The sequence below is a fragment of the Cololabis saira genome, chromosome 17 (assembly GCF_033807715.1).
Source record: "Cololabis saira isolate AMF1-May2022 chromosome 17, fColSai1.1, whole genome shotgun sequence".
NCBI classification, from domain to species: Eukaryota; Metazoa; Chordata; class Actinopteri; order Beloniformes; family Belonidae; genus Cololabis; species Cololabis saira.
Window position 1 is genome coordinate 12,197,321 of NC_084603.1, and position 27,963 is coordinate 12,225,283.

At 38.5% G+C, this 27,963-nt stretch overlaps 2 protein-coding genes across 2 annotated transcripts; one reads left to right on the forward strand and one right to left on the reverse strand.

Moving 5' to 3' along the window:
* Window positions 1–1,465: 1,465 nt before the first annotated feature.
* herc4 (HECT and RLD domain containing E3 ubiquitin protein ligase 4) lies at window positions 1,466–25,051 on the forward strand. The gene is made up of 25 exons (XM_061745782.1): window positions 1,466–1,636; window positions 5,939–6,203; window positions 6,292–6,451; window positions 7,347–7,423; window positions 7,512–7,733; window positions 7,809–7,899; window position 9,373; window positions 11,323–11,453; window positions 11,553–11,707; window positions 12,310–12,386; window positions 14,900–15,024; window positions 15,163–15,222; window positions 15,488–15,599; window positions 17,226–17,415; window positions 17,510–17,682; window positions 18,730–18,849; window positions 18,932–19,030; window positions 19,115–19,282; window positions 20,478–20,621; window positions 20,732–20,901; window positions 21,011–21,077; window positions 21,166–21,248; window positions 21,345–21,528; window positions 21,640–21,742; window positions 22,775–25,051. Exons 2-25 carry the CDS (start codon window positions 5,978–5,980, stop codon window positions 22,981–22,983), a joined length of 3,147 nt encoding a protein of 1,048 aa, XP_061601766.1. The 5' UTR covers window positions 1,466–1,636; window positions 5,939–5,977; the 3' UTR covers window positions 22,984–25,051.
* LOC133463950 (cytochrome c oxidase subunit 5B, mitochondrial) lies at window positions 24,419–27,599 on the reverse strand. The gene is made up of 4 exons (XM_061745781.1): window positions 27,446–27,599; window positions 26,981–27,051; window positions 24,739–24,838; window positions 24,419–24,650 (listed from the first exon to the last, which is right to left on the reverse strand). The coding sequence occupies exons 1-4, from the start codon at window positions 27,528–27,530 to the stop codon at window positions 24,538–24,540; spliced, it is 369 nt and encodes a 122-aa protein (XP_061601765.1). The 5' UTR covers window positions 27,531–27,599; the 3' UTR covers window positions 24,419–24,537.
* Between the last annotated feature and the right edge of the window lie 364 nt (window positions 27,600–27,963).

A 27,963-nucleotide genomic window follows, 5' to 3' on the forward strand; every position in this document is an offset into this window, starting at 1 on the left:
AACCTTGCATGTACGAATTAAATGATTATTGTTTCATAATTATGTTAAACCAAACGTTAAAATAAACCCCTAATCAACCCCTAAGCAAATGACCTCTTTTAACTTAAAGTTCACCTGATGTGTTAAACGAATAGAATAGAATAGAATAGAATAGAATAGAATAGAATAGAATAGAATAGAATAGAATATTATAGATCCCATTTCCTTTTGCAAAGCCAAAGTTCAGTACCTGATTTTGGCATTACTGCAATACTTAAATGTTTGCAAACGTCACACCCAGTATTTCATTATACATACACTATTTATTTTACAGTTTTTGTGTCATGCATTCTATGGGATATTTTTTTATTAATATATCTAGGTTTTAACACACAATGATCTCTATTTCGCTTTTTACCTATTTTAAAACTATAGCATGCATACATGTGACCCTTTTACAATAAAAATGACGTGTCGTGAAGACAAAGGAAGGGGGCGGGGGATGGATGTGAGTCTTTTGTTGCTTTTGTAATTGCAATTAGTATGTAAAGACTGTATGATACATACACACGAAACCCACACGCATGTTTCCTGCCCCACGTACACGCATGCGCACTCGCCCCATCTAGAACGTTTGGGAGGCTTCGCGACATTTCTTCGCTTTAATAAAATGAAATTACATGAATGTATCCCAACTTCCGGTTAAATGAAAAATTTACAAAATTAAAAGTCCCCTTAACTTTACTCTGATTCTTTATATTTATATAACACTTTATATGATAAGATATTAATACTTCCCAACTTCTGATATTAATATTTATTTCCGATTAAATGTATTATTACCAGTACTCAAGTTGAGGGGGGACGGCATCCCCCCTGAAATAAAAAACGGTCCAAATCATCCCCCCTGTAAAACTGCCATCCCCCCTTTCCATCCCTTATGTCATTTCATCAATGAATGTGGTTTTACTGCTATTTCAACAATTAGAGTCATCACCAGAAAAATAACACCAGAAAAATAACTTATTTGACAATTTTCACCTGTTTCAAGTAAATTTTCACTTGAAATAAGTAGGAAAATCTGCCAGTGGGACAATATTTATCTTCTTATTACAAGCAAAAAAATCTTGTTCCACTGGCAGATTTTTCTACTTATTTCAAGTGAAAATCTACTTGAAACAGGTGAAAATTGTTGTTTTTTCCAGTGATGACTCTTATTTTAAGTATAATGAGATTTTTTTTTTACTAAAATGAGACATTTTAACTAGAAATAGGACAAATATTCTTGTTAAGATTTTGAGTTTTTGCAGTGATCCATTTTACTTATCCTGTGAAGGACAGAGTCATATAGTACTGATTATTACTCTGTAATTTGCGACTGGCCTTGCTGTTAGAAGGACGCGACTTTTATTTGTTAAAGTCAAACCGGAAATGCTCCGTGCTATGTGGCGACTTGACACATTTCTTTTCCAGCCTGCACAGCAGTTGTTGACAGATCTTTGGAGTGGAGGAATTGAGTTGTATTATTTTATCCACCCAGCCGGTGTTTTGGTCATCAGATACCCAAAATGTGGCGGCGTGTGAAGGTTTAAAACAGCACACGAGTCCCTGGGCGGAACGTTGACCCGACAGTAACGTTGTTGGATCCAGGGGGTTGGTAAGATTTGCTGCTTGGCTTTAACGCTACCAACATCAAACTTGTGAAACTAGCAGCTTTAGAAAATTGTTATTAAGGATTTTACACTCAATTATGTGCCAGACTTTGGTGTGTAAATGAAGTTTAAATGTGACTGCTTGCTAAGTGCACTACTGGTGCTGTTATCAGTCCCACCACGTGCCCAGAGGGGTTATCTATTTCTGTATTTTGAATTTGAATTTCAACCGTTGGTGAATTAACAAGTTTGTCCAAAATAAGAATTCAAATACTAAATAAATAAAAGAAAAAAAAGAAAACAAATAAACATGAAGTTAAAGCTAATATTGCATTATAATATATAAACCAAAATTATGCCCCGGTCTGACCTCACCCCTCATTGCAATATATAAATTACTAATTCTAATAACTATTTTTGGCATTATCATGATATATTGTTTCATAGTGTATTATTATATTAAGTTATGAAATCTCATGGGATGTTAAACTATAGTATTATTATATTGTTATATATTATAGTATGGTGATATCATTTTGTTATGTTATAATATTATAAAAATTATTATGTTATATTAGGATATTACTATATTATTATGTTATTATAGTATCACATATATTTATATGATATCGTGCTACATCACTCTATATGATAATTATTATTTTTTTATGTATTTTTATTTATTTATTTATTTCGTGCATGGTGGTCAATCTACACACCCATGACCGAAAAGGAGCAGGATGAAGAAAAGTCTTATTTTACCTGCCCCTTATTAAATACCAAAACAAAAAGAACAGTCAATGTAACCAATATTTACAAAAATATACACTTAAATAGAACCAACCACATATATCAATAATACTGCTTAAGTCCCAGCCTATTCATGATCATATAACTTAAATATTTTATCTTTATACATTTTTTTGAACCTAAGTAAATTTGTGCATTCCTTTAAATCATTCTGTAGAGAGTTCCATAGTTTTACTCCCACAACCGATATACACATCTGAGTGGTCCTTGCATGCGGATGTTTGAAATTATATTTCCTTCTATGTTCTATAACTTCTGGATTTGAAAAAACAAACAACTTTAATTTATTTGTTTATTTATTTACTTATTTATTTATTCTCAAATTAATGTTCTTAATTTATTTATATACTTTCATCCTATTATTTACACACACACACACACACACACACACACACACACACACACACACACACACACACACACACACACACACACACCTAGATACATATTGTAACTGATGTCGTCTTTTGTCGCTGTTTGTACTGTATGTTAATAAAATAAAAAAATAAATAAACCAAAATATATAATAAAAATATAATATATAGACCAAAATATATAAACAAAACAAGACCGAAAAGGTGTAGGCTGAAGCTTAGTTTATTACCCTTTTATAACATAAACACTCATACAATATGATCATACTTAAAGGAGCCGTCTGTAAGAAATGTCCAAAACTGGTACTGCAGTCACTTTCAAAATACTGTTGAGCGGCGTGTACCCTCCCCCTCCTCCCCCCGACCAGAGGTTACCAGGTAGGCTGCAGAATGCAGCAGGAACGTAGGCTTGTAATCCGTTACATAACTAGTATAATTCAACTACTTTTGCATTACTTTGAAAATATTGGAAATAGAAATGTAATTCATAAAACAATGTAAATATTTTAATTACACAAATATTCAAAATGTTCTGTTTTTGATATCAGCTTTCAATGCAAGTTAAATACATTTTTCATAATGGCCCTATAATCAATCCGAGTTTACTATTACAAACTACCGCATGGAATTTGTGTAGTCAGGGTTTAGGAATGCCCAATCTTGGTATCTACAAAAAATACAAAATAAGAAGAAGCTAAACAATTAATAAACGTTGAAAGAAATGAGCAAATAACAAATTGCTTTACCTCGACAAGTTGTCAGCTGAAGCAGGATAGAAGATCTGAGTACTAGATCCACATGAGATCCCAAAGACTGCCCCTCTCAACCACCTGCTGCCTCGGCTGAGCCACACAGTGTTTCCTTCTCGCTGGCGGTGGGAGTGCAGATTCAGCTGAGCAGTTTAGGAGTAACAAATCTTTCAAGGTGCATGTGCAGTTTACTAATGGATGGATGCAAGACTCTCAGACCTCTAAGCTGAGAAGGTCTTGTAACTAGGGCTGGGGATCGATTCAAATATCAAGAATCGATTCGATTCCGATTCTTAAGATTCAGAATCGATTATCACGATTCGATTCGATTCGATTCGATCCGATATTGATTTGGGTTACTGTTAATAAAACTGTTTTTTGAGCTGTTGCATGAATTATTTGACTGTAGTTATGCAACATATTAATACTAGTATTATATTGAGATTCAACTGCAAGTATTGGCAGCTAATGATGCTGTAAGGACCAATCACCTCCCAGAATGCTGATAGAACTGCTTTCAGAAACATCATGTGGGTCAGAATTACCAAACAGATCCATGGCAGCAAACAGAGGACGAAAGAAATCGCTTTTATTTTTTCCCCATTTATGAGAATTTGGTTTTTAACATTTATGCAAATGTAACCCCAAGACAGTATATAAAGCAAAGAAATATAGACAATTTATGCAATTATAACTGAAAACTTTAATGTTTTCACACCTTTAAACATATTTAAAGGCAAAAACATGGCACTAGTTATTCTGGTGTCCAACAAAATATTCCTTTTTTGGGCATAAACAAAAAAGTACCAAAAGTTGTAATGTAATGGGCCGCTCGGTGGCGCAGTGGGTTAAGCGGCTGCTCATATACTGAGGCTACAGTCCTCCTGCAGCGGTCGCGGGTTCGAATCCAGCCCACGCACCTTTGCTGCATGTCTTCCCCGTTCTCTCTATCTCTACCCCTTTCCAGTCTGCATCTCAATAAAGGGCCACTAGAGCCCAAAAAAAAAAAGTTGTAATGTTATGATGGAAAAAAAACAAATTTTCTTTTTTTTTTTTTTTAAATCGATCTTTAGACATATGAATTGATTTTTAGGAATTAATATGAGAATTGATTTAAAATCGTAGAATCGATCTTTTCAACACAGGCCTACTTGTAACTTAATCATTTGAACAAGGGTATGCCTTTATTTATATTTATTAGGCATTAATAAAGAAATTGTTACAGATACTCAAGAAAAATCTGAGGTACAAACAACAGTTTACCATTTTTGGGGGATTACAACATTGTTATATTGAAGGACTGAAGTAACTGTAAACAAAGAACAAAACTAAGCAGCAGTGCAGTAACATATAATGACCTACAAATGACATTGTCATGTGTGAAGACGTCAAGTAAACAAGGTTTACAGGCAGTGTGGATGTATAGTTCACTGCCGTACATCTTTATGTTTACATGTGGCAGGCAGGAAAGTGGTCAAATAAAAATCTCCCTTTTTATTAAATTACGTCTATGTGAAGTGATTCTGCATTTACCTACACAACCGCTCCTAACCATAATAACATATATGATTATTACACAACAAAATAAGAACAGAACCAGACAGATGAACAGACAGAGCGATGTGTAACTACTCTACAGGACTGTCTCAGAAAATTAGAATATTGTGATAAAGTTCTTTATTTTCTGTAATGCAATTTAAAAAAAAAAAAAAAAAAAGTCATACATTCTGGATTCATTACAAATCAACTGAAATATTGCAAGCCTTTTATTATTTTAATATTGCTGATTATGGCTTACAGTTTAAGATTAAGATTCCCAGAATATTCAAATTTTTTGAGATAGGATATTTGAGTTTTCTTAAGCTGTAAAACATGATCAGCAATATTAAAATAATAAAAGGCTTGCAATATTTCAGTTGATTTGTAATGAATACAGAATGTATGACATTTTTGTTTTTGTAATTGCATTACAGAAAATCACAATATTCTAATTTTCTGAGATAGTCCTGTATACCACGGATGTGCAGAGCCACACACGTACCGTAGCTACCAACACGGTGGTTCTCCAGTACAACGTGACATGACACAATCCTTAACCCTATTGAATAAAATGTGGCTTTGTTTCCTCGTTTTTTGTTCTTAGTTCAAGGTTGCATGGATGACTCTGCTCCTGTGCTGTAAGACGAACACTTAACGGCTTCATTATCTCTAAATCATCTCAGAGGAAAAACCTTAGTATCAACAGCAATATATTCAAAACTTTGTTTCGTGGGCGTTCAGAGTAATATCAGTTGTTTTGTATCTTACAGGTTGCATGATGGAAATGGCTTCTCTGCAAGGTCACACTAAATAAAATGTATTTTCTCTTATTCAGGGATCCCACTGGTGTCTGTAGCCGACGGTGAGAACTACCATGCTGTGCTGGGGAAATGCTTCCTATGGACAGTTGGGCTTGGGTGGGATTGATGAAGAAATTGTGGTTGAACCACGAAAATGTGAATTCTTTCATGGGAAACAAGTGAGCGATGTTGGGTGCGGCCGCAGGCACACGGCCTTCTTGCTGGAGGACGGGGCTGTATACACATGTGGCTGCAACGACCTGGGGCAGCTGGGACACGAGAAGTCCAGAAAGAAACCAGGTTGGGGATATTTATCTTTTGGTATTTTAAGATCAGTTGGTGAAATTACTTGTGCTCATTTATCCATTTTGTTGTTGTTATCCACCAGAACAGGTAGTGGCCTTAGATGCACAGATCATTGTGGCGGTGTCGTGTGGGGAGGCCCATACGATGGCCCTGAATGATAAGGGGCAGGTCTTCTCCTGGGGTCTCGGCTCAGATGGACAGCTGGGCTTAAATAACTTTGAAGAATGTGTTCGCGTGCCCAGGTAAATTCAACCACTTTTCTTTAGCATATTTAACAACTCCCATGTTTAACTAGTTGCAACTCAAGATGGCCTTATTTGCAATTTCGTGAGCTCACAGTTAGGGCTGGGGATCGATTCAAATGTCAAGAATCGATTCGATTCTGTTTTCTTAACATTCAGAATCGATTATCAAGATTTGATTCGATCCGATTCGATTCCGATATTGATTTGGGTTAGTGTTATTAAAACTGTTTTTTGAGCTGTTGCATGAATTATATGACTGTAGTTATGCAAAATATTACTACTAATATTATATTGAGATTAAACAGCAAGTATTGGCAGCTAATGATGCTGTAAGAACCAATCACCTCCAAGAATGCTGATAGAACTGCTTTCAGAAACATCGTGGGTCAGAATTACCAAACAGATCCAGGGCAGCAAACAGAGACGTATGAAATCAGTTTTATTTTTTCCCACATTCCATTTTTCTATTCTATTTTGGTTTTTAATTTTTGAGCATTTTGTTTTTAGCATTTTTTGCAAATGTAACCCCAAGACAGTATATACAGTAATGAAATATAGACAATTTATGCAATTATAACCTAACACTTTAATGTTTTCATACTTTTAAACATATTTAAAGGCAAAAACATGGCACCAGTTATTCTCGTGTCCAACAAAACATTCCTTTTTTGGGGATAAACAAAAAAATAACCAAAAGTTGTAATGTAATGATGAAAAAAAAACAAAACATAAATAAATAAATAAATTTAAAAAAAAAAAAGACGTATGAATCGATTTTTTAGGAATTAATATGAGAATCGATTTAGAATTGTGAAATCGATTTTTTTCAACACAGGCCTACTCACAGTGGTATTAAACTCAATGTTTTCTCTCTTTCATGTGACAATGCCAGGAACATCAAGAGTTTGTCGGACGTACAAATCGCTCAGGTAACCTGTGGGTACAGGCACTCTCTTTCCCTCTCAAGAGGTGAGGTCTATTTGTAAATATTCATTTAATCATCCTGGTTATCATTTTCTCCTCACGTTAAGTCGACTGTGCCTGTATTTTCACGTAGGGGGCCAAGTATTCTCCTGGGGCCAGAATCGATATGGTCAGCTTGGGCTGGGAAAAAACGGACAAAGCATTTCCACACCTCAGATCATTCAGTCTCTGCAGGGCATTCCTTTTGCTCAAATATCAGCAGGTGGTGCTCACAGCTTCGCCCTGACTCCCTCAGGAGCCGTTTTTGGTTGGGGGTGCAACAAGTTTGGCCAGCTGGGCGTCAATGATACTAATGGTGGGTAGTCAAAACCTTAAAATACTTGAAAGTATTTAAGCTCTGAACTCTAATTCAGCAGAGTTCTTTTTCCAGATCGGTGTTTCCCAACCCTCCTGAAGTCCCTGCGATCACAGCGGGTGATTTACGTCTCCTGTGGAGAGGATCACACCGCAGCACTCACCAAGTTAAGTCACGCTCTTTTTGTTAACTGGTTAATCTGCAGGTCTGTCTGAAGAAAATATGAATTTTACTCCTAATCTGGATAAAGTTGGGACAGCATGGAAAATGAAAAAGAATAAAATAAACATACCTTTAACTTTTATTTACAAGCACACAGTATGAGTCTATGAAATTTTGTCTGTCAACTACATGGTATAAACATACCTATATATATATATATATATATATATGTATATGTATGTATATAGTACAAAGTATATCTATCTATCTATCTATCTATCTATCTAGATCAGGGGTCGGCAACCCAAAATGTTGAAAGAGCCATATTGGACCAAAAACACAAAAAACAAATATGTCTGGAGCCGCAAAAAATGAAAAGTCTTGTATAAGCCTTAGAATGAAGGCCACACATGCTGCATGTTTCTATATTAGTTATAACTGGGGGAAGATTTTTTTTTTCATTATGCACTCTGAGAAAAAAGTCGAAATGTCGAGAAAAAAAAAGTTGAAATGTCGAGATTAATGTTGAAGTACAATTTTGAGAAACAAGTCGAAATGTCGAGAAAAAAGTCAATTTCGTCGAAATGTTGAAAAAAAGTCGAAATTTTGAGAAAAAAGTCAAATGTTGAGAAAAAAGTCGAAATTTTGTGAAAAAAGTCGAAATGTTGAGAAAAAAGTCGAAATGTCAAGAAAAAAGTCGAAATGTTGAGATTAAAAAGGAAAGAAAAAAAGAAAAAAGGAAAAAAGAAAAAAAGAAGAAAAAAAGGAAAAAAAGAAAAGAAAAAAAGAAGAAAAAATTGAGAGAAAAAAAGGCCAAACATTTTTGAAAAAGCTCCATAGATAGATAGATAGATAGATAGATAGATAGATAGATAGATAGATAGATAGATAGATAGATAGATAGATAGATAGATAGATAGATAGATAGATAGATAGATAGATAGATAGATAGATAGATAGATACAAAGTAGTAACCATAGAGGGCTGAGTCAGTAAGAAGATCTACACTTGTCAATGAGTACCTTCAATAAATAATTGAAACGTTTAAAAGCAATTTTCCTCAGTGAAAGTTCAGAATAATATCTGTCTCCCTCGACAGTAAATAATATCGTCAAACGTGTCAAGGAACTTGGGGGAATGTCAAAGACTTGAGGCTGACCTTGACAGCCGTGATCTTTAACAGCTCAGGCAGCACTGCATCAAGAACTGCCATTGATCTATAGCTCTTATAACCATAGAAGCACGGGTTTATTTAAGGAACACTTTGTCAAGCTCTATAAAACAGGGCTACATTTAAAACTGGCACTTAAAACTCTAATGTGCAAAAAAGATACAAACCGGAGCATCCTCAATAGAGAATGTGAACAGAATAAAGAACAACGGTGTTGAATTGTTCCACACCCTAAAATGCATTTGCAGGAAAGAATAGGACAAATTCCAACTGAAATGCTTCATTGCAGGATATCTTTAATGGCAGAGTGTATTTTATTGTTCGAGTTGGGCCTTTACGGAGTTGTAAAAGCTTTGCTGTCTCAATTTTTATGGACTATTTTGCAGGCCAAAAATATATGTATATTGACAAATGAAACAAAGGAGCTATCACAAATGTGTAAATCAATCTCCACAGTGCAATAAAAGCTGAGACAAATGTAAGATTCACGTTTGTTTTTTTTGTTTTTTTTTAATATAGCATTTTTCCATCTTGTCCCAACCTTTCCTGATGTGGGGTCTGATAAGATCATTATCATTTGTCAGTGTGGACTTTACATTTGTAAACTCACAGGATGTGATTTAAACATGTGGAGGGTTTTTAAAACATAGTCTTGTAAGCTTTTTCCTTCTGTTGTGTAAAGATGTCCAGTGGCTTTGACTGCAGTGTTAATATTTAGACCTGAAACCCAGAGACTCTCGTAAACAATAACACAAGTACCCGCCTTTACTGCCTCATTGGATCTTATCACCTCTCTGATTGCCTGCATTCAGGATCTCTTTCATGTGTTTCTCACAATGCGGCTACCAAAATGATGCTTCCTGTTTACATCAGTCTGGAGCAGGTTGATCATGGGACATATACGCTGAAATGTTTTGTTGTTGGGCTTGTGATGCCAGGCGGTGGATGGACCATTACCATGATGGAATAATACTGTGATGTCAACAATCTGCCATAGAGAACTCTGTTTTCTGGCCTTCAAATAAGTCATTATTGATGTTTTCTGCTTGTTACCTAAAGTTCTGTTGAAGTACAATTAACCGAAGCTGCATTTCAGCTAAAAGCACTTTGAACTGAAATGATTCTCAGCTGTTTTCATGGAGCCAAAAGTTCATTTCAGTCCTGTGTTTTTACTCTCGGCAGGGGTTTACACCTACTGAAGTGACCCATATCCAGTTTATATGCCATGTGACATGAGAAAGGGAGGATATATCCGAACTCATGTGGCTGAGCGTTGCGCCACGGGGGATCTGTTTCTTGATAGGCCTTCAGAGCGTGGCATATATCTGGCCGCATAGCAAAAATCAGTCAGTAACGAGGAAAGGATGTTTGAGATGTCGTCATTAACAGCAGTGATCACTTTCTCTTGACTTAAACGTGAATTATGGTTCTGCGTCAAACCAACGTAGAGCACACGCCGTCACCGTGACGCCGTCATGAACCCTTCGGACTTCTCAGTCACTCCATTTCGCCGCGGTGCAGTACCCCCCGTGACCTCTAATTCGCGATCTTTTCCTGAATGGTTTATCCGACTTTTTCCGGTCACAGTGAATCAAAGAGATAAGGACAACTATTGTACAAAAAACAAAAACAAAAAAAAATCACACATACACGAAGAAAAGAGCGCTGAAAGTTCACGACTGCTTCAAACTGGAAACCGGAAATGCATTGCTTCCAAGTGAACCAATCACAGCCCTCTCTGTCTGCGTGTGGTCTGCGTCGTCTCGACGTGTAGTTACAATTTTCGGGAGGTGCACGTCAGTGACGGCGTCTGCGTCGACGCGTACCACACGCCGTAGGCACGGCGTCGTTTTGACACTGAACCGTAACTCAAGCTTAAGTTGAATCTTCCACTTCATCAAAGTCTGCATTCAGGATCAAACAGGATGAAGAGGAGCCAGGTATCCCAGAGGAAAGACCTGGGCCGTTCAGGCTAGCTGATGTTGGTGTTACCCGTAAAACGCTGCAGTCTAACAGCAATGGTTGACGTGAAGTGATGCTTTCTTCTCTTCCTTTATGTATAGTTGGTGTCAAAGTTAATTAATAATCATGCCAGCCATTTTAGCCAGTGTGCCCTTTTAATAAGACTTAATAACGTCAGTTAAATCCACTTCTGATCAACTCTAGTTGGGAGCGACTGATCTGAAGTTACTAACATCACTGGATCAGACACCTTTTCTCTGTCGGGTCCAATCTCATGAACTGCTTACTTCACAGGAAGGAGGCGTGTTCACATTTGGAGCAGGAGGGTATGGACAACTCGGGCATAACGCGACAAACCACGAAATCAACCCCAGGAAGGTGTTTGAGCTCATGGGAAACATTGTCACACAGATAGCATGTGGAAGGTGAATTGGGTGTGAACATCATAATAATAGTATAAATAAATTGATGGATAAAATGGGAGATGAGAAGTTTTACTGTAATGTCACTGTTCTGTGTAAAAGGCAGCACACCCTGGCTTTCACACCGTCCTCTGGAAAGATGGATTCATTTGGGCTCGGAGGTAACGGGCAGCTCGGTACACGCTCCACGTGCAACAGGAAAAGCCCTGCCCTGGTCAAAGGCCCCTGGGCAGCTGCTGGCGCTCCCATGGAGTCAGGTGAGACTCATTAAATGAAGCTAGCAGAGAGCAGAAACAAGCAGCCACTGACTGCAGATGTTACTCTCTTCCTACAGACCACTGGTCTTTCTCTGCTATACATTTAAATTATCTTAATATTGTGGAAGTATTCATTTAAAATGATGTCACTCATCTCTGGCGTACTCACAAACTGGTCAAACATTTAAAAGGTGTTCTGGCTTGGAGGTTACTTCGTAATTTTGTCCCGTTCCTCCTGCAAACGCATCATAAGTGTGCAATGGTATGAGGTTGTTAACGTTCGTGATTTATGGAGAACATGTCAGGGCTGCCGACAGGTCAGCCCCGCTGTGTCTTTGTAACAGCAGCAGCATGCTGTTTTGTATCTTGTTAAAAACTGCAGGAACGTCCTGAAGAATCATAATCTAGAAGCGCGAAGAGTGTTAGTTTCTCTTGTTAGTGCACAAGTAGGCAAGTTAACATTTAAAATTCTGCAGAATGCAAAAGTGAAATACTGTATCTTCAGTCTATAGTGTTTGAAATGTAATAAAAGTGAAAGTAAGTGACTTTCCATGTTTTCACATTGTGAATACAATTTCTTTGTTCTTGTCATTGAAATTCAGACCTGGAGGAGAACTGTTTTGTCAAAAGGATTTACGCCGGAGGGGATCAGAGCTTTGCCCCCTACTGCACCGCCAGTGTAAGTATGCAGGTACGAGGGTCTTCACCTTACGGCTGCTGTCCCTGAACTGAAGGCCTTTAGTTGCACTATGTCCGTCCGTTTCCCAGACAAATACTATGAAGTAGGGCTGAACGATTTTTGAAAATAATCTAATTGCGATTTTTTTTCCTCAATATTGCGATTGCGATTTAATATGCAATTATTTTTTCAAGGTTCTCATGTATTTTTCAAATACACAAGCAATAAATCAGTTTGTTTTATAATAAACAATGTAAGATTTATTTAAACCACAGATTACAACAATAAAGAAAACAAATATGTGGCTTTACTTCTTTAACACATCTCCACACGTCTGTACACACGAGTGTTATGGGTCGTTCTCTCTGAACCCAATCACACAACACCAAACCGGGTTAAACTTTAGCCAAACCGAGGCGTAGTTTAATAGAAAAACACAGAAAAACTCCCACAGGGAACAAAAAAACCTTCCTCACAGGGAACTCAGAACTTCTTCACAAATAATTTAAAAATCACAGAGAAAAAAAACAAACCAACAAAGCTTAGAGTTAACAAAACGAACCAGCAATGAACAACTCGCAGCCCCGCTGTTTAAATCGATGCAGAGCCTCCGCCGTAGGGTACGCGGTACGCTGACCGTACGGTGCGCGTCGCTGCGTAACCTACGCCGTACCCTACGGCGTAGGCTCTGCGTCGATTAAATGCGGAAGCATAATTCAGGCTTCACAGCGCGACTCCACTGTCCGCCGGGGCGCGCCCGGCTCGTGCTCGTCGCCGCGCGCAGCTCCTCTCCACGCTGACTCCGCACTCATATATTTAATACATTTATAAAGCCCATATATTTATAAAGCCCCGCCTGGCCGAGCCCTAACACTGAGGCCATGGTAGATTTAGGTTACACGCGGACACGCGGCCCTGTTGACTTTTTTCCCCTGCCGGCAACGTGACCAGATCACGTGACTGGTCAAATCGCAGCCTTTGCGGTTAGAAAATCTTGTTTTATCACATCGCGATATTATCGCAAATGCAATTAATCGTTCAGCCCTACTTTGAAGTTCAGTGATAGCAGAGTACTGCCGTGTTCTGCACTTTCAGTTCAGTCCAGCATTTGATATATTTTCTCCCTGTCCAAATCAGGAAAGGGTGAGATTTACTAGAAGGAAAAACTGATCCTGGTCATTTATGATGTAAAGATAAAGAGTTACCATGATCAATATATCATATCACGAGTATGGAAGGATATTGCCTCAGAGGTCTTTAGAGAGTCTCGTCTCTAAGCATACGAGAGGGCTCAGAAATGAGGTTATGGATTAGAGCTCAAGACCAACAACAGCTGGCTGTGGACACACACACACACACACACACACACACACACACACACACACACACACACACACACACACACACACACACACACACACACACACACAAACCTCGGGTATGGAGGGGCTTTATAGGGACACTCACAAACTTTTGATATCTTTTAATTAATTTGTCATAACTACAATTTTTTTAATTCGGCCCTGATAATGAAGATAAACAGGTACATAAACATGTGAACATGTTGAACGGAGAGAACTCCCACAATCTCCTCCTCCTTAAAAGAAATTGAAATGCAACCCTTAAATGTCTCAACGTTCATCAGTTAAACTTTTCATACCAGGAAATATTTCTGAATACAGTCATCCAACAGAAATAAAAGTAAAACAAATAAAGGAGTGCTTCACCCCATCTTTTGTACTATGAACCATGATGTGGAATGATAGGAGGGTTCAAAATAACAAAGTTGTAAATCAAATAAATGAGGAAACATACGTAGTAATACATTTTGGAGGCAAAGATAAATCAATCAAAAAGAAAGTAAATGTGGTTATGACAAGAGAAATAGTTAAAGGGTTTGTTCGTTTTGAAATATGAGATAAAATACATATACATTTTTGTATTGGATGATTATTCTTTATTTAATAATGTGCTATTTCCTTGAAGTAATTTGTCTACTTTTGTTGTTTTTTTTGTTTCTCATTGTTTTTGTTTTTCCCTTCGTTTTCCCCTTTTTCTCTTTTTTCTTTTGTTATCCTTAATCTCACACCATCACATCTGGACTGCCCTGTTAAATGATCTTGGAGAGTATCTAGGGAGGGCATCTACATCAGTTATGGACTTTATTTTCCTCAGAAACTTCAGGACGAAGGTTTTTTGCACCTAAATGAATCTCACATTGAGAGATGCAGGCCTGCGTGAGATTGTATTTATTTATTTACTGTAATAAGCACTCGCTTAAGTAGACAAGTGCAGCCTGTTTACGTCCAAATAGAGTCTCAAATAGCAAAGGTCTGTGCACATGTTTGAAGCTGTTCCTTCTTTGTTTTTATCTGCTTTTTCTTTTTCGCTTTAACTAAAACATGAAACCTTCTCAAAAAGCCACAAGGTGGAAATGGAGTTTTCTTCCCCTTAATTCTGTTTCACATTAGATGATATATTGATTTGCCTTTTTTTTTTTTAAATTGTTGTAGAATCTCCAGAACTCTGATTATGCGAGGATACAAGACCTCCAAAGAAAGATATGCACCTTGAATGAGGACATTATCCAGAAATGGCTGAGCATCTCCCCAGGAAGACTCCCACCTGAAATCTCCAAGTAAACTTCTCTCCTCTAATGAACTCTGGCATGTTGCTTGTCGGAGTTCCCTTCATACATACGGTTCATTTGTTGAGGTGTATGTTAGATGTAAACATGAAAAGTCAATATATGAATCACTTTTCATGATTTCTTTAGGGAGATTGATCTTCTGTTCTCCTCAGCAAGCTGCCTCAACGCGTCCTTCCTGTCGACAAGGTAATAATGTTTTATTACATTAAAAGGCGAGGATGCAGCCGTGTCACGGTTAACTCGTTACCATCTGCAGGCCATTGCGACAGCTCTGGAGCAAAGAGTGCACAAAGTTTAGTTTCAGAGTCGTCTCTTTAACCCTGGCTTGCACATATAAGCGTATAAGGATACTATCATCCTGGATGTATTGAATTCAGACGTTACGGAGACAGCACTGTCTCATTTAGGTATGACTCCTTAACCGTAGGGTTTGTTGTTTGTATTTTTGCAGTCATCCAGATCATTACAGCACGAGCAGCAAATGTTCAGGAGTGGATATGAACACGGCTCGCGTCCTGTTCCACCGAGTAATTCAGCAAGAACGCCCGGAGATCACTCAGCAGGTCAGTGGCCTCGTAGAACCTGCTCTCCAGGTCCACGGGAGCTTCTCTGTACATCACCACAGTAGGTTTTAAAATTAGGCAGTCACAACAATATTCAAAATCTACATTTAAGATTTAATTAAAGAAGTTTAAGGTTAATTAAACCCCCTATTTATTGACATTTAGAAATTTAGGAATTAAATATTTGATTTGAAGAAAATCTAAATGGTTGCAGTGAGGTGTTAGTGCAGGTGAAGCTGCTCAGCAGTCTGTGTAGACGTAGCCTGGACGTGTTTGGGCATGAGCAGCTCCGAGGGCATAAAAGCCAAAACAAAAACTGACCAATCACACAGATGGCAGAGACTTTGTAAGTAATTCAATCAAAAATCGGTTGCCTTCCTAAGGAAAAGCTTTCCCTTTTCACTTTAAAACACGTGTTTCTGGTCGTAGGCTCATGTTAGACCGAGGAGAATAACGGCTCCTGATCTGTGGTCTGCTAAATCATCTTTAGTTAATCAGTGTTTATCACTTGGCTGCTGCACTAATTTTACATTTAATTTAGTTGATATTTTTGTCATATTGTTTGTTTTTTTCTTTTCATTTGATTTTGATTGGGACAGACATGGACAGGTTTGTTTGTACCGTAACAGCAGATTGAAACGATCCTTCATTCCTGCTAACAAAAGATGAAATTAAAGGCAGTTGTCTCATGTGAACGTGTATACCCTGTAAAACCTATAATAATATGAAAAGAGAGGATTTCTTTTTTTATCCTGTTTTTTTTCCCCCATTTTATCACCCAGTTCTCCTACCTAAGTGACAGTCCTGGGCATTGCTCCCTCTGCCAACCCCGGGAGGGCCCTGCACTGAGCTCAGGTCTCCTCCTTAACCTGAGGAGTGAGCAGGCCGCTTCTTTTCACCAGACAGGATGGGGTTTCTCTGGCCGGATGTAGCGCGTGGAAGGATCACGTTATTCCAGCCAGATCCCCCCCCCCATCTAGCACCCCCAGAGGGGCCATGTATAGCCCAGGACTGTGTGCATGTTTTTGTGAGGGTAGCTCAGATTGCTACCCAAGGGAACACAGGGATAACATGCAAACTCCACACAGAAAGGCCCTTTCGCCAACCTCACGCAGGGTGTAGGCGCTGCCCACAGCGTCCCTGGCGGGAATTGAACCCAGGACCCTCTTGCTGTGAGATGGCTGCACTACCAGCTGCACCACCATTCCCCTTAAAGAGAGCATTTGTTGCTTATTTTACTAATATATTCTAAAATAATCTGGACAGATTCGTCGGTACCACTAAAATTCTCATGAATTATTGCTTATAGCCGTGTTTCAAATGTATTGTTAGACCTTATCGACGTCTTAAAGCAGCAGCAAGGAACTTTTACCATGTTTAACTACGTGAGTCTTTGTGTGAGCAACGAGTGCTTTTAATATGGTTTAGGGGGACGGTGAGATGCATTTTTGAAGATATACCGCTGAAAAGATCATTCTCTTTGTTTAAAAAAAAAAAAAACAACCTTTCATCATGGTATAAGATGAGCTTCATGTTATGTGCAACTGACTACAGTTGCACATATGATGAAGAGGTATCAGATCTACCGTAGTCAACCTCCCCAGGTCCGTGTGCTTCCTCCCTCAGGTTGCTGCTAGTCTGGAGAAGAACCTGATCCCTCGGCTCAGCAACTCTCCCCCCGATATCGAAGCCCTCAGACTCTACCTCACTCTTCCTGAATGCCCGCTCTTCACCGACCGCAACAATTACGTGACCATCACTATCCCATTTGCCAAATGTGTTGTGTGTCTAAAAGAGGTTCCATTCAGAGTGCTAGGTGAGACGACGTGCTTCCTCAGTGTTGGGTAATTCTGCTATTGTTTGTGTGTGTCTACTCAAAAACAAAGTGTAACGTCCTGTATTTGCACCAGGAAACTGGTGGTCAACGTTTGAGCCCCAGCTGTTCCAGCGGCTCGTCGACACATACAAAGAAGTGGTGGTGTTTCTGCTTCAGATGCACAAGATGGGCATCCCATCAGTGGAGCAGAGGATTTTCACCTGCTTCTTGGACACATGCCTGAAATTCCTTGAGATCTTGCACAAGGTGAGAAATAATCGTAGTAATTACCGTATTTTCTGGACTATAAGCCGCTACTTTTTTCATAGGTTTTGAACCATGCGGCTTATATAAAGGTGGATTCTGTGGATTTTTCTTCCACCACTTGGGGCGCTCTAACCGGAATTAGAATCAAAACTAAGACAAAATAAATGCAAAGAAGAATACGCTACTTCTTCTTCAGCAGATAGAAGTAGGTAGAAGCAGATTTCAAACAGATAAATAGATAAATACATACATACCGGTTATTTTCTCAGCAAAATTGCTGCCGTGTTAAAAGACACTGTTAGGAAATAGTGATGCACCGATTGTTCGGTAACTGAAATTATTCGGCCGAAAATGGCAAAAAAACACTTTCGGTGTTCGGTGGAATAAGTGGGGAAAAAAAACGAACAATTAATAACGGCGTTGTAAAATAAGGAAATAGACTGGCCGCTCCCGTAACGGTTGCGCACCACAAACATAAATCGTTGGCCAACCAAAAAGTAACAACATAAGAATTTTACCTAACATTCACCAGGAGGTGGAACCAAAACAACATAATGCTGGGAAATTAAAAAATGCTCAGTTTTTTATGTTCAATAAATATTTTCTCCCTTTCAATTTTGTAAAAGATTTTTTTCTTTGAAAAGCATGCCTAAATCAAATTTATTTGATTAATGCAATGGTGAAAAAATTGGCAAAATAAATGAAAAACTGTTTATTATTATTTTCGGTTTCGGTTTCGGCCACAAATTTTCATTTCGGTGCATCACTATTAGGAAAGGATCTATTTAGGTACAAACATGTACATCAGTAGTAGTAAATATCTAATCTAACAACATAAATATCTGTGACTTGCATATCTTTTTTTTTTTAAATAGAGCGGATGTGGCTTGTATATATTTTTGTAATTCTTTTTTTTTTTTTTAAAGTGGATGCGGCTTATATGCAGGTGCTGCTTATAGTCCAGAAAATACGAAATTGAAATCAGTGGGTTTGTTGGAATCGTCTGTAAACTCCTTATTGATGACGTCCCTTCTTCCATCTCTTCAGGTGAACGAGCGAGCAGGACAGATCATTCAGTACGATAAATTCTACATTCATGAGTTGGACGACCTGATAGACATCAGAAATGACTACGTCACGTGGATTCAGAGGCAGATGTACCCAATGGTAAGTCCGCCGTTGGTGACGGCTCCACGACTCGCCTTACAACACGCTTTTATGTTGAGGCTGTGATGTTTACGCCCCTCAGGGTCATGACGGCGTAGTGACTCTCTGCAAGTATCCATTTGTTTTTGATGCCCAAGCGAAGACAACTCTGCTTCAGACTGATGCCGTCATACAGATGCAGGTAGAAGTCTAGTAAATCATGGATGAAGGAACGATAACCCGGTGATGACAATAATCACTAATCACACCTGTGCTTTATGAATAGATGGCAGTGGATCAGGCACAGATGCAAAACTTCAGCTCCATGTTCATGCCAGCTGTGGAGTCTGTCAACCCTTGTCTTATCCTCATTGTTCGGAGGGAAAATATCGTCGGAGACACCATGGAGGTTCTCAGGAAATCAAAGAACGTTGACTACAAGAAACCATTAAAGGTAAACCCTGCTAAAATCAACTCTCCATGGTAAAAAGGAATCTTTCCTGCCACATGCCATCAAACTGCACAATAACAGCTAAGAGAGAAAAAAAATAATCTCAGCTCATAACTTGCACTTTATTTCCTATTCACACTGCCATTTACTGTATATACTCTTTGTACAACACTTTGTTACCACTTGCTTCTTTATTTTATTGTATCTTGATATTTTATTTTGTACAGTCTGTTCTTATAGTTCCTTACCCTCATCCTATATGTTGTCCACCCTCACTGTGTGTAATGCTGCCGCTACGCTACAATTTCCCAGCTTGGGATGATACTTGCAAGTGAAAATTGTGCTCATACTTATTTGCATGTTGAGCTAGAAGGTCTGAGCGGACATGGTTTTGGGTATAAACTTTAATGCCAGGTATGAACACACCGCAAGTGCTGGCCACTTTCGCTGGACGCATGTAAATAAGGGTCTAAATAGGGCTTATAAAAGTAAAACTCAGGAAAAGCATTCACAAGTTCAGGGAATCTCTGCAGCTCTCTCACTTCTTGGCGCTCCATGGTTTGATGTTTTAGGGTCTAAAGCCTCAAACCATCAAGCGCCAAAAATGTTTAAACACACCCCAACCCACCTTTCACGTTCAAAATAAAAACATGAATATATGAAGTTGTGTATTACTTGAATACCTTAGTACTCAATGCAATAACAAGGTACATTTCTACAAGGCAGTATTGGACCAGTTTAATATACAGGACTGTCTCAGAAAATTAGAATATTGTGATAAAGTTCTTTATTTTCTGTAATGCAATTTAAAAAAACTAAAATGTAATACATTCTGGATTCATTACAAATCAACTGAAATATTGCAAGCCTTTTATTATTTTAATATTGCTGATTATGGCTTACAGTTTAAGATTAAGATTCCCAGAATATTCTAATTTTTTGAGATAGGATATTTGAGTTTTCTTAAGCTGTAAGCCATGATCAGCAATATTAAAATAATAAAAGGCTTGCAATATTTCAGTTGATTTGTGATGAATCCAGAATGTATGACATTTTTGCATTACAGAAAATAAAGGACTTTATCACAATATTCTAATTTCCTGAGACAGTCCTGTAAAACACAATTTTCTGTGGCCCTTGGCCTGGAAAACGTTGAAAACCTCTGCTTTAAATACCTGACTGGTGACGTTCACTGCAGGTGATCTTCGTGGGAGAAGATGCGGTTGATGCTGGGGGTGTGAGAAAGGAGTTCTTCCTGCTGATCATGAAAGAGCTGCTGGATCCCAAATATGGGATGTTTCGCTACTACGAAGAGTCCAGGCTCATCTGGTTTTCACACAAGGTACTAGCACTAAGCGAGATCTGAAACACCCACAACAATGAGGACTGAGCTCCAAAAAAGAGAGAATCGGCCACAGTAAATCTTTTACCATCGGGGCTCCTTTCTTGCAGACCTTTGAGGACATCGACCTGTTCAACCTGATCGGGGTCATCTGTGGTCTGGCCATCTACAACTTCACCATCGTGGAGCTCAGCTTCCCTTTGGCACTTTACAAGAAGCTTCTGAAGCAGCAGCAGCCGACGCTGGACGACCTGAAGCAGCTCATGCCCGATGTGGGAAGGTCCGCGTTACGACTTTATTGTATTTTGTTACATTTAGGCCCCGACAGTGTCAGTTTAAATTGTTTACAATAAGCCTTTACGAAATATACTTCATTATCTTTAAACTAGGAGTTTGCAACACTTACTGGACTACACAGAAGATGATATTGAGGAAACCTTCTGCCTGAACTTTACAGTATGAGGATTTTTAACATTTTGTGTAATAAATAACATGACTATCTGCTAATGTTAGCAAAATTTAAACATTTTGTCCGTTCATACAGGTCACTGAGGAAAACTATGGTGCCACAGAGGTTTTGGAGCTGATACCAAACGGAGAAGACATCAATGTCAATAAATCAAACAGGTGACAATTCAGTTTTCTTGTAAAGCCCAACATTGTTTAAACGACTTACTGAAATGGTCTTTACTGGTTACTTTACCGACTTTTCTCTCCTTCTAGGCAGGACTTTGTCGATGCCTATGTAAACTACATTTTCAACTCATCAGTGGCTCCACTGTTTGAGTGCTTCTATGCAGGCTTCCACAAAGTGTGTGGTGGGAAGGTTTTGGAGCTGTTCCAGCCCAGTGAACTGCAAGCTATGATCATTGGCAACACCAACTACGACTGGACAGAGCTGGAGAAGGTCTGATTTGAAATACTGCTCCAGCAAATGTCTTTTTAACAACTCCTTTTGTTAAATCAGCTAGGTAATAACACAGAAATGGGGTAAATAATGATGGCGTGTACTCCGCAGAGCACTGAATACAAAGGGGAGTACTGGGCAGACCATCCGACCATCAAGCTCTTCTGGGAGGCGTTTCACGATCTTCCATTAGAGAAGAAAAAACTGTTTCTCTGTGAGTGCTGCCAAATATCTCCAATGTATATGTTACGGTTAATGTAGAAAAACGGCTATTTTGCAAAATAGCAGGCTAATGTGCAAAATAACCGTCAGGGCGGCTAATGTAGAAAAACGGCAGTAGCCGGTTAATGCTGTGGATGTGATACTTTTTCGGGGAGTGTAACGTTAGGCTTCTTCAACAGCCATAAATAGCCTTGTCAACAACAAGCATGTGCAGCATATGGGCTTCTTCCATTGCTGTTACGCACCAACTGCACTGATTGGTGACTGTAAGTGACCGGTTTGAAGCGCAAATTTCATCCATTCAAATGAACTGTAGGCTATTCTGTAGTGTAGTAACTGGACTCTATCTACCAAATGAATTACGTTTGCTTAGTTTGTTTTGGTTTAATCAATTTGTGCAAGTGGAGGAGGAGGAGGGACCTCATCTCATCATGCGCGCGCTTCGTGTTTGCGCGATTCGGGTTTAGGAGCTTCACCTTCCATGGGAGAGACGCAACAACTGTTTGTCTGTTTTGGAGGTGCAAAGAGAAGGTGGGAATAGATCTTTCCTCACAAAGACTGTCACACTGGATATTTGCGAGTACATTTCCCAGACCTATAAGGCTGGTAGAGGTGAGCGCACTCCACTGAGCTTTGCCACCTTGGTGGCAACGCTCTATTCTGGGGTGCCAATGATGTAATCTGTAGTTTGCATTGTTCGTTTTGGAATACTCAATTGAGGAATATACTGCATGGGATTTGGACTCAGAATAATTGCTATAATAGCCACGGCATGCCACGGTCAGCTCGAGACTGGAGAGATGATTAAAAATGTGATGTCAGCGCACCATGAGCTTAAAAATGTACGGTATGTACTTTGCAAAATAGACGTTTTTCTACATCAGCCGCCCTGCTGGTTATTTTGCACATTAGCCGGCTATTTTGCAAAATAGACGTTTTTCTACATTAATCGTAACATATACATTTAAAAACTGTAGAAAAAGTATTTGGAACAGAAGTTGAATTTGTTTTCTGTCATCTGCAGTGTTCCTCACAGGAAGTGACCGCATCCCCATCTTGGGGATGAAAAGCCTGAAGCTAGTGATCCAGCCTACGGGTGGCGGGGAGCATTACTTACCTGTTGCCCACACCTGCTTCAATCTGCTGGACCTGCCCAAGTACACGAGACTACGAACGCTCCGTGAGAAGCTCTTACAAGCGATCGATCACAATCAAGGCTTCAATCTCGCCTGATTGGCTGAGGAAAAGTCCCTGTATTTAAGCTGCTGATGGTGACCACATTCCCACAAGCTTCGTTTTAGACTTTTTAGTTTGAGCTCAACTGTCGGAATGAGCGCTGGTTGGACGGGAGTCCATGTGACGCAAAAATGGTTTAGATGGTTGTTTCAACTTTCACGTTAATGTTGATTTTAACAACTCTTCTTCCATCACAGCACTGGGAAGCCCTGCGATGAATCCAGGGCTCGATCACACGATCATATGTATTTTAAGGTACAATGGAAAAGCAGCAGCATTAACTTTCTGAGGCTTCAAATCTAGTTTGCCATCAAGAGGTTTAAAAACAGGATGCAATCCCAACACAGTGATATGAATCAGTTTTTCCAACAGTCAGCCGGACTCTGGATAGGAGCGTCTGCATGGCAACTGCCATCAAACACTGTTTCACAACATTTTCCAGGAGCTGTGTCCAATCCATGTGCATTAAACCTTTGAGTCTAGAAAAGTAATGCACGTCATGTTTCTGGAGGGTTCTGTTGTGACTGAGCAGTGTGAAGCTTGGGCTTTGGATGCTGAGATGGTTTTTCTTGGCTGTATGCCTTAAATTATTCACAAATAAAAACAAAGTACAGCCATTGAAATAAATGTTACTTTTGGGGAAATGTACCGTTGTGTTTGAGTCCAAGTGTTATCATCTGACCTGCAGATTTTATAAAAAGGGAAAAACAAAAGCGTTACCGTTAGACTCCAAGTCAGTTCAACAAATGATTTCATGAATATTTTCCAGCCTACAGGCCAACTTCAACATAATCAATAAAATTCACAAGTTCTTACCATTTACCGTATTGTCCCGAATATAAGACGACCCCGATTATAAGACGACCCCTTCTTTTTCAAGACTCAAGTTTGAAGAAAGACTTTTTGAACACCAAATTCAATGTTTATACAGAAAATAATTACAGTACATCTGAAACAAATGATTATAACAATATATTCGAGAGAAAAAGCATGTTATTTTGACTATTTGAAATCATTATCTTGAAGTTTGCATAGTAACTTTTCCTCAGCTGCCGGTTTACCTGCCGAACTTCCACCCTCTTTTCTCCGATTGTCGCTATGTTTCTCCACTTTCTGTTATCTCGTCTCTTATTTTCTTCTCTTTTCTTTCTTATACTATTTTTTATTTTTCTTCTTCGTGACAGGGGTTGGCTTTGGCCTGGGGAGTTCAGTTCAGCATTCGCTTTAAAGATATCTGGCGCCATCTAGCGTTGTGAATGCGTATAACGTCTAGACCCCGAATGTAAGACGACCCCCACTTTTTCAGTCTTATTTCAATACAAAAAACACTGTCTTATATTCAGGCTAATACGGTAAATCTTTTCATGAGGACAACAACAACCTCAGCTGGCTTTCTCTACAACACCCAACTCATTAATGGAGACGGCTCGGATTAGGTTCACATTTTAATGATAAACTGTACATGTTAAAGGATGAGTAGACATGATGTTGCATGTCCTTGAAGGAGGAAAACGAGCTGGTGTTTCACCGTTTGTACAGGGCTTTGTGTTTTCAGTGGGGCAAGTCGTGGTGGATCAACTTATAGTGGGATCCACAGGAGGGACAGCGCTGGGCATTTCCCTCATGAAGCCAGAACCAGACGATAGCAGTGTTGTCTTCCTCACCTGCATAAACATTAGTTATTGGTGACCTGAAGTGCAACGCTCACAATCAAAAAAGGTGGACAGACGGGCAGGACACAAGATGACTTACAGAGACAGCCCACCAGCCGCTTGTTTCCGATGCCGGGCACGATGTGAGGGTCCTCCTTGGTACCAGCGTAGTGTTTGGGTCTCAGGATACTGTAGGGATCCTGTAGCGAGGACACGGACAGGAATTAGTACACGTGCAGATTTAGTGTGGGGAAGAAAAGGGGAAAACAAAGGTGTAAAAAAAATTAAGGAGACATTTTACAGACATGAATAAATAAATGTCAACAAACTGATGAAAACCATTTGAACTTGTTTTTATACGTCTGTACACATTTTTTTTTTAATAAATTCAGGAATACATTTTTTCCATTTTATTTTTCTCATAGTGTTTTACTTGTTTTCTTCTCTCTTCTTTATTTCCATTTTGAGCTTTTGTTCTGAATCCATCAAGTCTGCTTTTTTATTTCCAAAAGTAACTGCCTTTCTTTTTTTTTTTTTACTTTTTGCAGACAGGGACAGGAGACTATTAACGCTTTCTCAAACTGATCAAATATTCCCCCTAATGAAATTGAAACCAATTTAAAATTGTTGTGGAAAAACCAATATTTAATGTTATTTCCAACTAAGTGAGTAACTGGACTGAAGCTGAGTGTCTAAGTTACCAAGAATAATACTTGAGAAATGATTCAGATTTCAGTAGATTTAATTAAACAGTTGAAAAAGGGTCTAAATATACATCAACAACTCGATGCAGAATGACAATGAAACACAGGAGCATAATAATTTTAAGGCACAAAGGATGATTCATTCTTACGGTTTGAGTCAACAAAAACATCTTTAAAGGTCAGTGTTTATCTTTTTTGAGCAGACTACCAGTATGTATATTTAGCTGGGCCAAGGCTATTTTAAGCAGTTTTGGTTTAATCAAGTAGTCAAGGCTGAATTTTCCATCACAAAAATTGAAACTAATATCTTAACGATGAAAAGACTCATCTTTGATATGATTAAAGATTTGGCTACTATACTGCTTATTTTTCCACTTTAAATATGTTACACTGATTTTGTTGTGCAGCTAGGCTGAAATATGCAGAAAGGTTAGTGTCTCCTCATTTGAAAATGTTCATAGGGAGGAAGAAAACAAGTCACACACAAAGCCAGAGGGGACGTAAGAGATCAAGGCAAAGAAAAACATTTGTAAAAAATGATCAAAGCAGTTTACATCTAGTGCAGAAATCAAATAAATTATAGTTTTAGTTTAGTTTATTTGCACATAAAAATATACAACCGTTTTAAAAGTACAGACGAACAGTATGTAGAAAAAAAGGAAATAAAAAAAGAAATACAATATAACAGAAAATGTGCGGGAGGTACCAAAAAAACCCATAAGGGCTTGTTGAGTGGTTCCTCCTATAATGAAACAAACAATATCTACAGAAATATGTAAAACATAGGACAACTAAGGAAAATAAGCTAAATTACTAGAAAACAAAAACAGGAATCTAATGAGGGAGTGCAGAGAAGAACTGGAAATGAATGGTTAAGCTTTGCTAAGTTGGGCTAGTAAAAATGTTGTGATTTGTTTTTTGAAAGTATTTGTACTCGAGCATTCTTTGGTGTGGTAAGGTGTTCCAATAAAGAGGACCCTCTGCACCTAATTGAAAATTGGGAAAAAGTAGACCTGAAAAGGGTGGGATGGAGATTGTTTGCAGACCTAGTATTGAAGTGATGAATTTGGGAATTTAATTGAAATAAAGAATGAAAACAGGTTGGAAGTAGCTTGTGAATGAATTGATAGACAAATCTGAAAAACATTTACAGCAAAAATAGGGAGAATACTTAGGGATAAAATAAATCATAATACAGGACTGTCTCAGAAAATTAGAATATTGTGATTTTCTGTAATGCATTTACAAAAACAAAAATGTCATACATTCTGGATTCATTACAAATCAACTGAAATATTGCAAGCCTTTTATTATTTTAATATTGCTAATCATGGCTTACAGCTTAAGAAAACTCAAATATCCTATCTCAAAAAATTAGAATATTCTGGGAATCTTAATCTTAAACTGTGAACCATAATCAGCAATATTAAATAATAAAAGTATGTATGACATTTTTTTTTTTAATTGCATTACAGAACATAAAGAACTTTATCACAATATTCTAATTTTCTGAGAGAGTCCTGTATAATAAATTATAAAAAGTATACTTGTGCACTTTCCTCCTTACGTTCATGGCACTCCTGTCATTGCATATCCATGCAGTATCCATGCAGCATATTTGTCCACGGATCAGCTTACCTTTCCCTTCTTGAGAGCCTGCAGAGTGCGTCGCTCCAGTCCAGTGGCCTGTTCCTCATCTGTTGGGATTCCTGGAAAAAAAAAAAAAAAAAAAAAAAAAAGTCAAACACAGGTGTTTGTAAAATTCACAGTCAATTAAAAACGACATTGAGGTGTCCTCCTGCAGAATAAGCCCCCCCACCACCCAGCAAGGTCTCTGCCAGGATACTGGCATCAACCCAGGGAAAGCTGCCAAAGAGGAGGGACTACCAAAGGTCTTTCAACAGAGAACAGTCAAATGACCTTCGATTTTGCCTTAAACAATAACTATCTGAGTAAAATAATGGATGTTTAAGTATCACTGGAGACAAGAGTTATACTTTTATTTATTTATTTATTTAATTATAAAAGTTATAAAAACTCACTTTTGAAGGCAAAATTAGGGTTTTAATAGTTTTTTCCCTTAGTATGAATAAAACCACCTACCTGACATGGCCCGGTGCAGCGGGCGAGCCGCCACATTGGGTCTCAGCTGCAGAGCACAAGCGCGGAGAAGCAGACGTCCAGCCATGACCGCGTCTTCAGCAATGACCTGCGTCTGACACGGACCGAAGTGACCCGAGCCCGCCCTCTGATTGACAGGTCGCTGGACCAATAAGAGCGCGAATGCGGCTGAGGCGACCAATGAAATCGAAGAGGGGCGGGACCTGCAACACGCCGGAAATATTAAAATTAAATTAACTAAAATAAAAACTACTTTTGATGACAATAACCATATTCTACAAAAGAAAAATAATAGATTTGAATTAAATATTGTGGTTAAAGGTCACGTTAATTTCATTTGCTCTTGCATTATATTACACATGAAGCGACTTTTACAGGAATGGTAACAGTTTAATGAAACAGTGAGATACGAGTTGTGATATTATTAAGGGAGATTATTCAGGCGCATTATTGTGTATTTTATTTATTTATTTATTTATTTATTTATTTATTTATTTATT

Bases quoted from the DNA above. Each gene is read 5' to 3' on its own strand.
- herc4 (XM_061745782.1), top strand. From the start codon at position 5,978: ATGCTGTGCTGGGGAAATGCTTCCTATGGACAGTTGGGCTTGGGTGGG. The intron at 12,387-14,899 runs GTAAGTATGCAG...AAATTGTTGTAG, and splicing joins CCCCCTACTGCACCGCCAGT to AATCTCCAGAACTCTGATTA. The intron at 19,283-20,477 runs GTAAACCCTGCT...CGTTCACTGCAG, and splicing joins ACTACAAGAAACCATTAAAG to GTGATCTTCGTGGGAGAAGA.
- LOC133463950 (XM_061745781.1), bottom strand. From the start codon at position 27,530: ATGGCTGGACGTCTGCTTCTCCGCGCTTGTGCTCTGCAGCTGAGACCC. The intron at 24,839-26,980 runs GTAAGCTGATCC...TCCTCGCTACAG, and splicing joins AGGCTCTCAAGAAGGGAAAG to GATCCCTACAGTATCCTGAG. The intron at 24,651-24,738 runs GTAAGTCATCTT...ATGTTTATGCAG, and splicing joins GCGGCTGGTGGGCTGTCTCT to GTGAGGAAGACAACACTGCT.